This window comes from Micropterus salmoides, unplaced genomic scaffold (assembly GCF_014851395.1).
Source record: "Micropterus salmoides isolate LMB-PRFRI ecotype aquatic unplaced genomic scaffold, ASM1485139v1 Ms_hic_scaffold_8, whole genome shotgun sequence".
In the NCBI taxonomy this organism is placed as follows: Eukaryota; Metazoa; Chordata; class Actinopteri; order Centrarchiformes; family Centrarchidae; genus Micropterus; species Micropterus salmoides.
Genome location: NW_024044570.1, coordinates 15,853,107 through 15,870,922, shown reverse-complemented (window position 1 = coordinate 15,870,922; position 17,816 = coordinate 15,853,107). Strand labels below are relative to the sequence as shown.

The window sequence follows — 17,816 nt, the reverse complement described above, 5'->3', positions numbered from 1 at the left end:
GAATCCTGTGGAAAAGAGGTGTGATCCAGAGATGATGGCCATTCTCATTTGGGCAACACAGGTCACACACAGTTTGTGATAAGGTGTGCATCACATGTTGGCTTTAGCAGTTCACCATCCCTCACCTGTACCACTTCTGCACTGCATTTCAGCCTCTACAGTGGGTAAGACTAAACTAATTCATCTTTTCATCAAATGCAAAGTGATAGAGGAAACAGGATATTGTCTTCGAATGTCTGCGGTTTACATTCATGACAAATAGGAACAGTGCCAAAGTTTTGTAAAGTTTTGCTGTTCATTCAAGCAGACAAAATGCTTCACCTGTAGGCTACAGTAGAGTTAGACTTCCAGACTTTTTTTCTAATCACTACTAAACCGCAAAGTAGGCTTTATTACTGTGAATCTAACAGAAATACAACAGTAAATGTCAGTTACCTTCACCTCGTCTTTCCAGAAGTTCTTCGCTCCTCTTGGCTGCGGACTGCACCGAAGAGCATCTCTCGCATCAATGGATTTGCGTAAACGGATTTGGAGTATCTGTGCAGCGGTTGGCTTGCTTCTCTGTGTCAGTGAACGTAAGTAGACAGCAGTTTGCAACTTCATACTCAGAGTCACTTAACTGAGTCAACTGAGACATTTACAATAAGAAACGCTGTTTAAATCTCGACATGTGTTGAACAGATTCACGCTGTGAAATAACCTGGGAGGTTCCGCGATTTGACGGCTGGTACAACAGTTTGGGATATCCCCGACGCGGAGCTATTGGTAAGTCATAGAGCTGCCAAAGTGTGCAGCAGCGTCAGCAGCATTAGCGCAGCATGCCAACATACCTGGACACCGCTCTGTGTTTGTGCCTGCTCAGGTTCTCACCTTGTGCGCCTCGTGCCCGCGCATTACCAGGACGGAGTCTACCACCCTCTCCAGGAGCCTCAGCTGCCAAACCCCCGCGGACTGAGCAGCCTGCTGACCGCGGGGCCCTCCGGTCTTCCCTCAGCACGTAACCAGACCGTGCTCTCTCTGTTCTTTGGTAAATATATAATACATGCTGTTGCAGTGAAGCGCAACAATGAATGAATGAGTGGCCAAACGTGAAATACAAACTGACATAAACTGAACTTTTGTTGTGAGGAAGATTATTTTCCCACTATATCTTACCGATTTTAATATCATCATTAAAAGTGAAATTAAGTCAGATGTTGCTTTTAAAGCTGCAATTAGGAGACATTAAAACACTAACATGTCAAGACAACCATTTGAACTTGCTTGGTAAATGTTTTTGTAGTAATGACTTTTAATCATTTTTACTTCTCAGGTTATCATGTGACTTTTGAAATTTTTGACTCAAGAACTCCTGGGTGTCCACCTGAGTTCATGAACATCCCGGTCCCAGAAGGTGACCCGGTCTTTGACCCTACTGCCACCGGAAAGGTCCTGCTGCCCTTCCAGAGAGGACCTTGGGACAAAGAGTCCGGCCAGAGTCCCAGTAACCCTCGCACACAGGTGCTGATTAGTGACTGTTTTCAATATAAATTAACACATTTGTTAATGTTTTTGCCAAACTGCAGCCTCCAGAAACAATCAGTAAATGTAAACAGTATGTACCATAACAGTTCAGGCAGTTCTGGAGGTAAGCATTAGCCTACATTATGTTACCCTACATTTCCTTTTCCTGAAGTGCCATAATTGATAAATGAGAAAAACTAACACAACACATGCAGGTGAACTTGGTGACAGCATGGATTGATGGCAGCTCCATCTATGGCCCCTCCACATCCTGGTCTGACTCCCTGAGAAGCTTCTCTGGTGGGCTGTTGTCTTCAGGTTCTGAGTTGAACATGCCAAATCAGGAATCAGGACGCAATTTCATGTGGAGCGCCGCTGACCCCTCTACAGGCGATCATGGACCCCATGGCCTTTATGGTGAGACAGACCAGACAGGGGTGATTTATATCATCAGGGGCCTTTATAGATATGCCAGCGGAGCTGTTAGTTGCAGACAGGTGCACTAATCTGACTCCTACAGTATGTCATTGATTAAAGGGACATTTCAATGAAAAGCACGATTCACGCATACATTAATTTCCTTCTTACCTGTAGTGCAGTACATCCAACCAACAATCATAGTTAAATGTGATTTATTGAAGAGATGTTGGCTGGGGCCCAAAGCAGTGGAGCTCAATCACATTAAATATTTGGCCTTTAAAGCCCCAAAACATAATGGTAATAAACAATAAACATAATAGATCTTAGCAAATCACACCAAAACTATCTGAATGCATATATCATATATAATATTGAATATATAAGATTGAATATGTTTTAGTGTGTGTTTGGCTTATTTTACCCTGGTCTGCTTTGATCAGGGTTGCAGCTTGCAGGTCTGAGTCACGAGAGGTCCTGCCTGACGTGTGACTCTTTAATTATTGTGTAAATGGCTTGTCACACTCACCACAGTAAATCCCTCTCTCTATAGCATAGAGGATGCCGTTCAGGAGTCATGAAACCAGTGTTTTGTTGCTTGTGTTGTTAAAGGTGTCTAGTTATTATCTGATTATCTGGGGCGGAGGCGGAGGATCTTCTCCTGTTGTCACTGCACTGTTGTCATGTCCTTAAAAACAAACAAATTATCAACCAAATTACCAAATTATCGTTCCATTAGTGGTCAGAGATCCTCATCAATAAATGAAATGGGATTGTGACACTACAAAGATATTGTGGAGAATATTTGTGAATTTTGGTACTACTTTCAGTGCAAAAAAACATCACATATAGCCTATTCTCTGTTTATTGAGTTGCAGCTAATTCACACGATGGAATAGAAGAATTTCCTATAATTTGTGCCATTTTCTGTGTCTAGAGTTGGGAAATGCCTGGGCCAATGAGAACATGTTCACGGCAGCTGAGGGGATTATCTGGTTTCGCTACCACAATTATATAGCCTCCAAACTGCATGAGGAACACCCAGAGTGGGCAGACGAAAAGCTGTTTCAAAACGCCAGGAAGACCGTTGTGGCCACATTCCAGGTAGAAGGAAAGTCTCCATGTAATCCACATGCTACACAGGCGTTGATTTAATTTGCACTCTGGAAAGAGCGAGGTTGCATGAACACCAGGTGGTTGTGGTTTAATGGATGAAATTAATGGTTTAAGTGCAAATGCATCATCTCTTAATTGTTTGATTAGTCAATTCTGTTTGCAAGAACTGTCTTGAACAACAATTAGTGACTTTTTCTACTATCTTCTACTCTTTCAAAAGCTAATGAAACTATTTGGTAAATGGACTGTACTTATGTATTGCGCATTTCTAGTCTTCCGACCACTCAAAGCACTTTACATGTCACTTTCACACATTCACATTCACACACTGATGGCAGTGGCTACCATGCAAAGTGTCTACTGTTCATTGGAAGGAAACTAATCATTCTCACACACTTACATGCAGGAACAATCTGGGATTGCCCAAGGACACTTCAACATGCAGGCTTTAGAATCAAATATTAGTGATATCAAAAAATCTCAAAAAGACTTTTTTTCTATCTATCGAAACTATTAAAAAAAAAGGATGAAAAGACAATTAAAAAATAATATTCGCAGGATGTATTATCATCAAACTCCATGCAACAAGTTCAGTTTTCATGTGGATTCAAAAAGGCTGCAATAATGTTTATCCCTCCTATATTTCCACACAGAATATTGCTCTCTACGAATGGCTGCCTGGATATCTTGGAAACAAAACTCTTCCTCCTTACCCAGGTAAGACTCAGCCAGAGTGCGTGTGCGTACAAGTGGAGGGGAACAGGTAATGCACTGGTGACCACAAGCCGCGGTGAGGTGAGCTATCGTTGGTGGTTTTTGACAAATATGTGCTCCGTCAGCAAAGCATCACCCTGAGTCTCCTTTTTCTGCTGAACAAGCACCCGCAGCTGAAGAAAGTTAAAGGGACAATGATCTGATGACCCCATCACGATAATGACTCTTTATTTTCATAGTTGTGCTGCGTTTGTTGTCTCACTTTGACCATTTGGATGATTTTGAGTTTACTTTTTGTTATTTTGTTTTCCTTTTATTGTTTCGTGTTATGTTCTGATTTATGCGTTTACAGGTTACCAGAAGTTTGTTGACCCGGGGATCTCTCCTGAGTTTCAGACTGCTGCCATACGATTTGGCATCACTATGGCCCCACCTGGTGTTTACATGAGGTATTTTTATGTTTTATCCCCCACCTCCCCACCCTCAGCACAGTGTACAGGTGCTGGTCATATAATTAGAATATCATCAAAAAGTTCATTTATTTTATTAATTCCATTCAAAAAGTGAAACTTGGATATTATATTCATTCATTACACACAGACTGATATATTTCAAATGTTTATTTCATTTAATTGTGATGATTAAAACTGACAACTAATTCATTCATTAATTCAGTATCTCCGAAAATTTGAATATTACTTAAGACCAATACAAAAAAAGGATTTTTAGAAATGTTGGCCAACTGAAAAGTATGAACATGAAAAGTATGAGCATGTACAGCACTCAGTACTTAGTTGGGGCTCCTTTTGCCTGAATTACTGCAGCAATGCGGCGTGGCATGGAGTCGATCAGTCTGTGGCACTGCTCAGGTGTTATGAGAGCCCAGGTTGCTCTGATAGTGGCCTTCAGCTCTTCTGCATTTTTAGGTCTGACGTATCGCATCTTCCTCTTCACAATACCCCATAGATTTTCTATAGGGTTAAGGTCAGGCGAGTTTGCTGGCCAATTAAGAACAGGGATACCATGGTCCTTAAACCAGGTACTGGTAGCTTTGGCACTGTGTGCAGGTGCCAAGTCCTGTTGGAAAATGAAATCTGCATCTCCATAAAGTTGGTCAGCAGCAGGAAGCATGAAGTGCTCTAAAACTTCCTGGTAGACGGCTGCGTTGACCTTGGACCTCAGAGAACACAGTGGACCAACACCAGCAGATGACATGGCACCCCAAACCATCACTGACTGTGGAAACTTTACACTGGACTTCAAGCAACGTTGAGTCTGTGCCTCTCCTCTCTTCCTCCAGACTCTGGGACCTTGATTTCCAAAGGAAATGCAAAATTTGCTTTCATCAGAGAACATAACTTTGGACCACTCAGCAGCAGTCCAGTCCTTTTTGTCTTTAGCCCAGGCGAGACGTTTCTGACGCTGTGTCTTGTTCAAGAGTGGCTTGACACAAGGAATGCGACTGCTGAAACCCATGTCTTGCATACGTCTGTGCGTGGTGGTTCTTGACGCACTGAGCTTGATGCTCTTTGTGAATCTCCCCCACATTTTTGAATGGGTTTTGTTTCACAATCCTCTCCAGGGTGCTGTTATCCCTATTGCTTGTACACTTTTTTCTACCACATCTTTTCCTTCCCTTCGCCTCTCTATTAATGTGCTTGGACACAGAGCTCTGTGAACAGCCAGCCTCTTTAGCAATGACCTTTTGTGTCTTGCCCTCCTTGTGCAAGGTGTCAATGGTCGTCTTTTGGACAGCTGTGAAGTCAGCAGTCTTCCCCATGATTGTGTAGCCTACAGAACTAGACTGAGAGACCATTTAAAGGCCTTTGCAGGTGTTTTGAGTTAATTAGCTGATTAGTGTGTGGCACCAGGTGTCTTCAATATTGAACCTTTTCACAATATTCTAATTTTCTGAGATATTGATTTTGGGGTTTTCATTAGTTGTCAGTTATAATCATCAAAATTAAAAGGAATGAACACTTGAAATATATCAGTCTGTGTGGAATGAATGTATACATTATACAAGTTTCACTTTTTGAATGGAATTACTAAAATAAATCAACTTTTTGATGATATTCTAATTATATGACCAGCACCTGTAAAACAAATCTAAGCTCATTATGTTTAGTTGAGTGCAATATTGTCAGTTGTGAACAGAGTCAGACACCATCTAAATTAGAGTATATACTAACTGTTTGAAATACAACCCTCCATATTGGCTCTCCTTTTTCCCCCAGAAACAGAACCTGCCATTTTCAGAAGGTTGTCAACATAGATGGCAGCTTATCACCAGCAATGCGTCTTTGTAACAGCTTTTGGAAACGTCAGGTACATCATGAATTTTACAAGGAAGATTTTTGGTGTGCTCTTTTAAATACTGTATGTGTTTAAACCTTTTCTCCACCACACTCAGCCACTGATACAGATTACTTTCTTTTTATTTGCTTTCTTGTTAAGAAGTAGTATAATGATTTTTAAAAAATGAGAGCAGGCGGCGAAGTCACACAATTGTTTATTTATGGAGACAGTGGAAAAGTACAGAAGTAGAACATCAGAGAAGCTCTTGCAGGATTTGAGCTTTATGGCTTCAGAGGCAGGAAAGTAAACCAGTGTGTGTCTCTAAGAACAAATGAGGCCATTTGTAGAAATGTTCTGCCATTGTTTTAATTGCAAACCACATATTCTCTATTTCTGTAGAGAAAAGCAAAGATTGTGAGGTTTAAAACTAGCATATTTTAACACAGTATTTCTCTGATAAATTCTCAGTTATGTTTCATTGTATAGTTAGTGCCTGCATAATGAATATTAGTGTGATGGATGATGATGGTTTCTTTACAAATTACCTCTCCAAAGAATAACTTTAGAATGCCTCTACTTTAAGACTAAAATGTGCTTGTGAACTTTGAATGGCCACCTTTTAGCGAGAAGAGATATCTGTTATGTATAAATCTGTATAATATATGCTTCTATCATTGTGTTTCCAGAGAGTTAATGTGAAGACTAGCCAGGATGTAGATGCCCTCCTCATGGGCATGGCTTCCCAGATTGCAGAGAGAGAAGACAATATTGTTGTGGAGGACCTGAGAGGTGTGATAATCCTTCTTATTCACTACCTGTATCAGAAATGAGAAACAAGTTTATTGCCTTGTAGGTTTCACATGTAAGTAATATGCCTTGATGTGGTGGTGCATAACAGTCAAATATATACAACGTAAGAGAAAATACACAAAAAGTCAAGCAACCATGAAAATAAGATGGAAATGTTCAATAAAATAATATACATATATATTAAATACATATCACTCATAAATGCTGACTCTGCTCTAATCTGATTCGCACCCTGACAGACTTCATGTACGGACCCCTAAGGTTTACCCGGTCAGATCTGGTGGCTATGACCATCCAAAGAGGAAGAGACTTTGGCCTTCGTAGTTACACTGAGGTCAGAAAAGCTCTGGATCTGCCTCCGGTCGAGACTTTTGAAGACTTAAATCCTGGGCTCACGAGCACCAATCCACAGGTAAAAACTTGTCTCCCACGCAGAAAACATTTCTTTAAGCAAAGAATGATCAAACCTGAACTGCATCAAACGGTTTAACAGTAGTCCTGTGTGTTGAAGTGCATCTTGTGTTCTGCTCCAACAGTTGCTGCACAATGTTGCAGAACTGTATAACAGAGACATCTCAAAACTGGAGCTCTTCCCTGGAGGACTGCTGGAGTCTCTCGATGGTCCAGGTCCAGTTTTCTCCGCCATAATCCTGGACCAGTTTGAACGCATCAGAAATGGAGACCGCTTCTGGTTTGAAAACAAACAGAATGGGTAATTCCTCTCTAAAGGAATTTTTGAATAGAAATAGCCATCAGAGTATCAAATCCTATTGTGTGAAGTACTGGATTTCATATTACTGTGTGTTTTCCAGTTTGTTCACAGATGAGGAGATCCAGTTGATCCGCAATGTCACCTTTCATGACGTCCTTGTTGCAGTCACAAGCGCAGAAGCCACTGAAATTCAGAAAAACGTGTTCTTCTGGAAGGATGGTAAAAATGTGTCTCTTATATTTAAATCACAAACATGTAATAATATGTAAACTATTGACAAAAATGGTTCTCTCAATTGCCTTAGGTGATCCTTGTCCGCAACCCACACAGCTGAATGCATCAATGCTCCATCCCTGCACAAATGCTACCAAACTTAATTACTTTGATGGGAGTAAAGCTGGTTTTGGGATATCTGTCATTGTTCTGTTCCTCTTTCCTGTTGGTCAGTATAATATTCAAAAAGCCATGTCTTTGCGCAGCAAAAAACACATCAGCAGTATTGTTGTAAAACTGACAATAAGTGGTGATTTTATTACTTTCACAGTGAGTTTACTAGTGGCCTGGATGGTGGCGTATTTCCGCAAGTACAGGTACAGGAAGTTCCAGAGAGCAAGACAAGTTGGTGACAGAACAGATCAGCCATCTGTGGGAATCACTGGTATGAAATCTGAGGGGATTAATAACATAATATCTGTTAGTCAGGCTTTACAACTGACTCAATGTCAGTTGTTCATAAACATCACCTGACTGTCAGCAGCTATGATTTACTGCTACGCTGGCCTTCAGCTAATGTGACATTACGTCTGTCACATAAGCATCAACACAGTTGTAACTGAGTTCATTACATTAATTTATGGCCTTTGAATATGGGACAGGTTCATAGTAACATGATTTATATTATGTCAGCTACAAAACATGAAACACATTGTTAACGCTAGACTGAACTCAATTGATAATCAGTTACTCACAGGTGACAGTGAAACCAAAAGGCTTTTTGTTTTCTTTACTGCTGGTAGTTCCTGTTATTTGACACTTGTCCTGATCATCAACCAGAAACCAGTTTTGCGCCTCTTCTAATTCTACTTTTTCTCTCTAGCCTATGAGTGGCAGGGCCATAAAAAACCTCTGCATCCTGTCAGTGTGGAAGTCAATGAGAGAAGGATGCTGCAGGTCTACGATAGATCTGGGTCCGCTAATCGCTGCCTCAACCTGGGCAACCAGGACTACCTCGATGTCCTTCTCTCCAACGACCGTCACCAGAAAGCTCTGCTGCTCAAAGTATCAAAAGAGTATGACCTGGTGAGTAGCGGGGAATCGGAGTGGGTGGTTTACACCTTCAGGCTCTTGATGAGAAAAAGCAGCTGCAATCTGATTCAAGTTGTAAGGGGAAATCTTTTTTTTTTTAATGTTGCTGCTGGTGCATCTTGTGTAAGCATTTACAACCAAATTCTGTGTTCATATTTAAGAATGTTTGCAGTTTAAGCGCATCCATCTTTCTCACTTATGCTCTGAAGTTGCTTCTACTCTTATATTTCTCCTTATCCAATCATTGATGCAAGCATGATTCTGCCGATGTACCTATCTACACCACTTTTTATCTCCCTACAATCCTGTTAATCTCCTCCTGATGCTTCCTCTTCCTCTTTGTGGCTCCAGACACTGTTTTTTGATGACGAGAGCAAACGTGCAGCATTTGTCATGCACCTGCACTCGGGGGTGACAGACACCGGGCAGGAGATTAGAGTGAAGGAGATCAGAGAGGTGGAACTGCTGAAGGAGGCTTTAACCAAAGAGCAGAGGGCACAGATTGTGGAAACTTTCATTCGACACGCTTTGTCTAAGGTACTTTCAGCCTCTGGATGTTTACCTCATTCTCTGCTCTGTTACGGCAGCAGCTTAAAGCTCAGTCACAAAATGTTGTCAATCCTTGTTTGAGGTCAAATTAGGTCCGACCTCCAGCCAAAAGAACTAATTGTTGGTCTTGATGGTTACCTCATCTGTGATGGACATACAGTAACCTCAGTTAACGTCAGTGATATTACTAATGACACATATGGTATAGTGATGATGACGCTGTCCCTCGCTGTCCCTCTGGTGCACAGGTCTTGGAAATAGAGAAGCGCGACGCTGGGGACATGAGTGGCATTTCCCACAAAAAAGCCAGAGAGGTTCTCCAGTGCGAGCTGACAGCGTCTGAGTTTGCTGATGCACTGGGCCTCAAGTCTGACTCCTTATTCGTGGACTCCATGTTCACACTAGCTGATAAAGACGGAAACGGTTACCTCTCCTTCCAAGAGTTTCTTGATGTTTTGGTTATCTTTATGAAAGGTACAATACACAACAAAATACTGTGGCTTTTGTAGGTGTGCTGTCACTCGAAGCAATACATAACATGTACATCAAAAAATGCCTAAATAAAAAAACAGCTGCAGTTTGATTAACAGAACAAAACTAATGCTAAAATATTTGTGATTTTGTACATATATTTGTATTTTTTCTGCTAAAAACTGCATTTCCAGAACTTAAGGGAAAGTAGAAAAGCATTTAGACAATCATGGGAAATGTTTCTACTGAATGTAATAATAAGCTAGCTGCAGTGTCCAGCTGCAAATGCAAATACATTTACTGAACACCCCATGAAATCCAAGTATATAAATAAATAAGTAAATCAAGTAAAGAAAATTCCATTTCATGAAAGATTTCATAGATTGAAGTTATGTAGATCTAGACAACTTGGAATGAGCAATGGACTTCAGTACAGAACATATCTGATATCCAATAAAAAGTTGATGTCATTATCCAATAACTTCTTACATTTTGTCATTGTGATATGTGTGTGTAATCAGGGTCTCCAGAGGAAAAATCCAAACTGATGTTCTCCATGAATGACATTGGTGGAAATGGTTTCTTATCAAAAGAAGAATTTGCCAGGATGCTCAGGTGTGATCAGTGTTTCTTTTTTTCATCCCAGTATGTCTTTTTTTTTGTCTGAAAGTTCATCTTCATCTTTTTGATGTGTTGCAGGTCTTTTATTGAAGTCTCCAACTGTGCTCTGTCAAAGAGCCAGGTCGAGGACGGCATCAAGGCCATGATGCAGGCCGCAGGCTTTGATGACAAGGAGAAAATCACATGGGAGGACTTCCATTTCCTCCTGCGGGATCATGAGAAGGAGCTACAGTTTGCCCAACTCAATGTCAAAGGTTGGAAAAAGTTTTGCCTAAAAAGATCTTTTTTTGTAAAATCCTCATTTCTCTGACCTTATTTGATAAATTAGCGCCTCTGCTGTGTGTGTAGGGATGGAGAAACAGGGGAAGAAGAAGATTAGTCGAGATCAGAGAGTGTCCTTCATCTGTCCAGCAAACAGGTAAGAGAACAGGGGCTGTGATCACTCATCCAGACCACAAATATTACAACTCTTGCTTGTCAGTGTAATTAAAAACAGTGATCCACTGTAGCTTTTTCATTTAATCCTTTTAATTTATATATCCCTAGTGACCATTGTGGACCAGCTTATAATCATATTAATTTTTTGTTTGCAGCATCATCAAGACACAAGGACAGGAGATACGCAGACGGAAAAAGTTTGTTCCTTGTTTCAGTTTTTCTGCTACTGTAAATTACTTTATTAACAGTGTTTATTGAAAACTATCCCTCTTCAGGTTCCCCTTGCATGCATTTTATATGATGTAACTGCTCTTTAGCCCCTCCAACTATAAAGGTTTTACAGTAGAAAGTTAAAGTATCACACCCTCCTGGTCAAAAACTCCACAGCTAGAGAGCAAAGACTATCTACTGAATAAAGTCTAATGGATCTGAATATTTTCAGGTCAGTTGTCAACACTCCAAATGTTTATGTAAAGCCCAAGCGTGAGCAGTACATAAGAAACCCAATCCAGCAGAAGATCCAGCAGTTCAAACGTTTCATTGAGAATTATCGCCGTCATATCGTCTGCTTCCTCATTGTTTACGGCATCACAGCTGGCGTGACTCTTGAAAGATGTTACTGTGAGTAGAAATCATTCTTCTCCTTGTTCTGATTCTTATCTGTGTCATGTTCACGTATTATAGTCCTTCTTTACCTTTAGCATCATACCTTCCTGGTTAGTGTGAGCCTTTTCTGAAACAAACCTCTGGAACTGATTAAAACCCTTGTTTGCAGACTACAGTTTGCACGCCGACTCCACAGGCTTCCCTGAGACTTCACTGGTGGGCATCATAGTTTCTCGTGGCTCGGCGGCCGCCATCTCCTTTCTGTTTCCCTACATGCTCCTCACTGTGTGTCGCAACCTCATCACGCTGTGCCGAGAGACCTTCCTCAACCAATACATCCCCTTTGATGCAGCCGTCGATTTCCATCGCATAATGGCCATGACTGCCATCATCCTTACAAGTTGGTAGAAATTACGAAAAGTTAATTTTCTATGTCTTCACCTGTTTACATTTTATTTAAGCTCACTCCTATTTCTATTCTGACTGTAGTTGTTCATAGTTTGGGCCATGTGGTCAACGTCTACATCTTCTCCATCAGCGACCTCAGCATCCTGTCTTGTCTGTTCCCTAAAGTCTTATCCAACAATGGGTAATGCTTGAAATAACTGCCTGATTTGATCAGATATTTGTACACACTTTGCTAGGAGATATGTCAGCTAATTTATAGTGTTTTCATTTTAGGTCTGAACTTCCTCAGAAATGGTCGTGGTGGTTCTTTCAAACTGTTCCAGGTATCATAAGAAAACAGATGTTTGACCTTGAGTGTTACATGGACTGCTTGTTTTATTGTTTTTTTTATTGTATTGTATTATACTATAATTATTTTTGCTCTGCTTCCTTTTCCTAGGAATCACTGGTATCTTGCTTCTTTTTGTTTTTGCATTTATGTATGTTTTTGCAACACACTATTTCCGTCGCATCAGTTTTCGTGGGTTTTGGATCACACATTACCTCTACGTTGTTGTTTACATTCTAGTGAGTACTTTTCTGACTTCAAAATACACCAAGTGCATTCTGCAGTCAGGTCGCTTTCATGACGAGAGGCAGTTTCATGAAAAGTGTGGTGTTGCCTTTGTTTTCATCCAACAGACAGTTGTTCATGGCAGTTTTGCCCTGCTCCAAGAGCCCCGTTTCCACATCTACTTAATTCCACCTGCACTGCTCTTCCTGCTGGACAAACTTATCAGTTTGAACAGGAAGAAGTTGGAGATCCCAGTGGTCAGAGCTGAGCTGCTGCCTTCAGGTGAAAATCACCATGGAGTATTTTAAATGTCTCCTTATTCTCTGTGTCTCCCTGATTTTAGTCCTTGCTAATTAAATTCACCGTCTTCACTGAAATAGCTTGATGTTTGTGCACACTTTGCATTTGAGTTCACACATCCCTTGGCTGTCCTGACTGTAGGTGTGACACACCTGGAGTTCAAGCGACCACAGGGCTTTGTGTACCGTTCAGGCCAGTGGGTTCGCATTGCGTGCCTAATGTTGGGGACAGATGAGTACCACCCATTCACACTGACGTCAGCCCCCCACGAAGAGACCTTGAGCCTACACATCCGTGCTGTTGGGCCCTGGACAAGCCGGCTAAGAGAGCTCTACACTGACGAAAGCCTGATTGAGCTCGGAGCCTATCCAAAGGCAGGTTAAAGCATTATTTATGTGTGTGAATTGTTTCATCTGGTTCTCAATTTTTTTCGTGACACTGACTTTGATATTTTATTCATTCATAAGTTGTACTTGGATGGCCCGTTTGGTGAGGGCCACCAGGAGTGGACTGACTTTGAGGTGTCTGTTCTGGTGGGCGGAGGAATTGGAGTCACTCCATTTGCCTCCATCCTCAAAGACCTGGTGTTCAAGTCCTCCATCAAGTCCAAGATTCAATGTAAAAAGGTGCTGTTTAAAATAAAAAATAAAACAGTACATTTTGTCTTGAATCTCTGCCTGAAGCATTTTATATATGTGGAAGAAGCTCACTCTACTAACACTCTCTTGAAGGTGTACTTCATCTGGGTGACACGGACACAACGTCAGTTTGAGTGGGTGTCAGACATCATCAAGGAGGTGGAGGAGTTGGACACCCTGGACCTGGTCTCAGTCCACACTTACATCACTCAGGTGGCCGAAAAGTTCGACCTCCGCACCACCATGCTGGTGAGATCTTCAGTTAATTTTAATGTTGACTTCTAAATATGTTGCATGTACTACCTTACAGGAATAATAATAAGATATATTCATTTGCTTTCTTGCTTGGCGTTAGTTGAGAAGATTACCACTGCCACATCTGTATGGTAAATATGAAGCTACAGTCCGCTAAAAGCAGGATTAGCTTAGTTTAGTTGAGCTTAGCATAAAGACTGAAAACAGAGAAACAGCTATCCTGGCTCTGTCCACAGATAACAAAACTACTAGCACCACTAAAGGTCACCAATTTACAGGTTATGTCTCGTTTGTGTAATCCATACAAAAACTAGTATTTTTCCATTTTGTCCAGTGTTCATGTCATGCTACAGTAAGCTAACTGGCTGCTGGTTATAGCTCAATATTTAGCATGTGGATATGAGAGTGTTCTTGATCTTCTGATTTAACTTTCACAAAGAAAGCAAATAGCATATTTCCCCAAACTATTCCTTTAATATTACAGTTTCTCGATTGTTTACACACATTTTCCGAAAGAATGTGTCATATTCTCAGAATGCTACACACAAATCAAAAGACATGCACGGCAAAACCCCTCAATTCTCCTGCAAAATGAAACTTTACATTCAAAACAATGTTATTACTTCTTCTTCTCAAAAATGTTATTTTGTTTTCAAATAACCCACAAACTATCATATGAATAGATATATAAGAACCAGTTGAACACTGATGTGCTCAATGTAAAACACTATGATGAATGGAAAACACTTCATCTCCATTCATCATAATGACTTAGGCCTTTTTTTTTGTTCAGTGTTACACTTACGACAGTACATACATAAGTGTGTTGTAAAATATTTGAGAATGTTGTTTTTATACACGGTAACAAATATATTTTATTTGTCCCACAAAAACAAAGTACACAGTGTACATCCCATTCCCAACCAACACAAAGTTCCACATACAAAACAACAGAAGAATTTACCGTACACAGTTACAGTAAAAAAACTAAAAACAAACTATGCTGCATCCTCTCTTCTGTTGCGGTCTGGCCACAGCACCTCATCCACATCACAAGCAATGTTTTTCCTGGCCAAGCAGTGGGGGAAATATCGCCTAGCATGGCGATTCCAGCCATGAAAGCATCAGCTGCTATATCTCCACATGCATCCTCCATAGCTTGGAGAACTGGACTGAGGAATGGAGAATATGGAGGGAGATAAACAACTAAAAAGCGTGGGTGGTCACTGAGCCAGTTACGAACCAGAGCAGCCCTGTGGAAACTTACATTGTCCCAAATGACAACGTACCTGAGCTGCTCTGGGCCATCTACCTGATCTGGTGGAATGAGTGTGTTGTGTAGGGTGTCCAGGAATGTGATCAGATGGGCGGTGTTGTAGGGGCCAAGGGTAGCATTGTGATGGATGACGCCGTGGTGGGTAATCACTGCACACATTGTGATGTTCCCTCCGCGCTGGCCAGGTCATTGTTTTCTATTATTTTTCTTTGTATTTGCTGTAATGTTATGGCATTGTTTTCTAGGACCATGTTTATGATTTCAGTTTCCTGTTCAGGAGACAGAAGACGTTCCCGACCACCTTATGTTGGTAATTTTTCAGTTCTGCCAAACAAATAGTAAAATACTGTAAATACAAAGTAGGTATACATTTCCTAAATACTTGAAACATACTTTACAGTATTTTTACAGTCCTACAGAACAGTCCACAGGCAATACTGTACTACTGTACCCATTGAGTACTGTATTGATATGCAGTACTGCAATTTGCTAGTGAGAGTATATTTCTTACCTATTTTTCGGAAAGTCCGGATGATGGATGCTACAGTGTACCTGCTCAGATTTGGCTGTACTCTTTGCCCAGCCTCCCTTATTGTTAGACCATGGTTGACCACATGATCAACCAAAGTGGCTCGGATCTCATCAGAGATTACGGTCCTTGGCCGTCCTCTGGCTCTGCCTCTGTTTCCAATGTTGGCATCCATTGCTCCATTGAAGAGCTCACCTGTTGCCCTTTTATGCTAAAGCTCTGATTGCTAATTGGAAAACTGTGTGACGGTTGTTTGCCCTTGTGATGAGTCATTGTGCATATTTGAATGGCAGTGTGTTCCTTGTGAAAACAAGATATTTTCTGCATGAAACTTGTGCCAAAAGCAGAGAATTGTGTGTAGTGTTTTGAAAAAAGTGTGTTTTAGAACTGCAATTTGAGTGTAAAGCAGGAATTGTGCTTGTAGTTTAGCAGAATTGGTTCAGGGGGTTGGTGAATGAGTTACATGTTGTGGTCATTGTGTCTCAAGTACCAGAATTTGTGTGTAAACAATTGAGAAAAACTGTAATTAAATTTAAAGGACTAATGATCACTCACCACTGTCTTTGCAATGTGTTGACAGTACGTGTGTGAGCGACACTTTCAGAAGGTGTGGAACCGCAGTCTTTTCACTGGCCTCCGGTCCGTCACCCACTTCGGCCGTCCACCCTTTGTGTCCTTTTTCAGCTCACTGCAGGAAGTTCACCCTGAGGTCAGTCTTTCCTCCATCGTCGTACCTTGTGTTTTTCTGAAACTTTTCCCAGCACACCACTCTGGACAAAATAAATTAATCTCTTAAATGTGCATTGTTTTCTGTAGGTGGGTAAAATTGGTGTATTCAGCTGTGGACCACCAGGACTGACCAAGAACGTAGAGAAAGCTTGCCAGCAGATGAACAAGAGGGATCAGGCCCATTTTATGCATCACTATGAGAACTTCTAATTTGTTGCAGAGCAATGGAAATCATGGTTACAGAAGGAACAATGAGCCACTTTATGCTGGAGAATACAAGTTATTGCAGCAGTTAATTAGAAATACTTTTCTACACAAAATCACAGTCGGTGTAGGAAGTTTTGATTTTATGTCCTGAAATGTTAATGTGTGTTCTTCTTTACATCATTATTCTATAATCATTAATATTATTGTTTACATTAAAATCAAATCAGTTAACAAGGAGACATTTTATTTAACATAATTTCATAAAATATTTTTTAATTCTTGTGCATCATGTGAGTTTTTATTTGCTGTTTGACTCTGAGATGTAACTTGAATTAACTGTCATTGTGATTTTTTTATATAACAATGTAGGATTGATTTTATATTCAATCAATGTCATGTCAGTAGTAAGCATCCTAAAACCCAGAAAGGTGCTACACTCAGCTCATAGTCATAGCTTACATTAGCTTCAGATTTGTCGGCTGAGCGACAAGACAGACAGCTTCTCCACCTCGAGAAAGATTAAGAGATAAAAAACATTTTCCTTGGTGCCACATGAATTTATGAATTATATTGTTATTATTATTATTATTGATCAGTATTTATCTTGAATATTATTCTGTGACAAACTGCACTTCTCAGTGAGTGCTGTCTGCACAACTGCTACTTTACAGTTTTTTCTGATGGCTTAAGCACATTTTTTGTAACTATTGGCTATTTTTTGCAAAACTCTACACATAAATAAGAAAACCCTTCACCAAATCAGCAAAACATTGTAATTCTCTTGCAAAAGCTAATAAACCTTGCTTAACTCTTCAAACCTTCGTAAAAATGGTATTTTTGTATCAAACAGTTAACACAAGCCATCACATTAATAAGCACACAATGCGCCAACTACACACTGATGGTATGAATAAAAAACACATCTGGCTTTTGCTTTCTCTGTGCACAAGGTAGGCTATGTCAGTTTGAGGTCATACTTTTGTCATAGTTCTGTAAACATACAGGGATCCAAACTTCAAGTACTGGTGTTTATTTACACACATCAAAACAAACACCAGTGGGTTTTTTCCAAGTCAAAACACAAAATAGTAATTTCACATGTAATAGTAATTTTTTTTTTTAAATCAGTCTATATCGTGTCGTCTCTCTGGGTCTGGCCACAAAATTTCATCTACATCACATGCAATGTCCTCTAGTCTAAGGCACCGGGGAAAATATCTTCTGGAATGCCGTACCCAGGCCTGACATGATTCCTGGTCAATATCCCCACATGCCTCCTCCATTGCCTGTAAAAGGGCTATGCGTTGATGGGGATGACGGTCATAGACCTTCCAGCGCCAGGCAGAGAAGAACTCTCCAAT

The 17,816-nt window shown here is 40.6% G+C and overlaps 1 protein-coding gene across 2 annotated transcripts; it reads left to right on the top strand.

Moving 5' to 3' along the window:
* duox (dual oxidase) lies at positions 1-17,276 on the top strand. Of its 2 annotated transcripts, XM_038706876.1 has the most exons (34): positions 1-164; positions 455-575; positions 682-765; positions 863-1,027; positions 1,313-1,500; positions 1,719-1,920; positions 2,858-3,024; positions 3,690-3,753; positions 4,103-4,199; positions 5,988-6,078; positions 6,735-6,837; positions 7,098-7,270; positions 7,395-7,570; positions 7,671-7,789; positions 7,875-8,012; positions 8,115-8,228; positions 8,667-8,869; positions 9,227-9,412; positions 9,673-9,898; positions 10,417-10,510; positions 10,595-10,770; positions 10,865-10,934; positions 11,110-11,151; positions 11,397-11,575; positions 11,730-11,960; positions 12,050-12,149; positions 12,242-12,291; positions 12,408-12,535; positions 12,650-12,803; positions 12,963-13,195; positions 13,289-13,447; positions 13,553-13,708; positions 16,100-16,228; positions 16,336-17,276. In XM_038706876.1, exons 2-34 carry the CDS (start codon positions 509-511, stop codon positions 16,456-16,458), a joined length of 4,587 nt encoding a protein of 1,528 aa, XP_038562804.1. In that variant the 5' UTR covers positions 1-164; positions 455-508; the 3' UTR covers positions 16,459-17,276. The 2 variants fall into 2 exon arrangements, with proteins under 2 accessions (XP_038562804.1, XP_038562803.1); XM_038706875.1 differs by lacking the exon at positions 1-164 and having other exon boundaries at positions 420-575.
* Positions 17,277-17,816: the final 540 nt, after the last annotated feature.

What these genes read in the sequence shown, in the direction of transcription:
- duox (XM_038706875.1), top strand. Translation starts at nt 425, where the DNA reads ATGTCAGTTACCTTCACCTCGTCTTTCCAGAAGTTCTTCGCTCCTCTT. An exon ending in GACTCTTGAAAGATGTTACT is followed by an intron (nt 11,576 to 11,729) that starts GTGAGTAGAAAT and finishes CCTTGTTTGCAG; the next exon opens with ACTACAGTTTGCACGCCGAC. An exon ending in GACTGCCATCATCCTTACAA is followed by an intron (nt 11,961 to 12,049) that starts GTTGGTAGAAAT and finishes TTCTGACTGTAG; the next exon opens with TTGTTCATAGTTTGGGCCAT.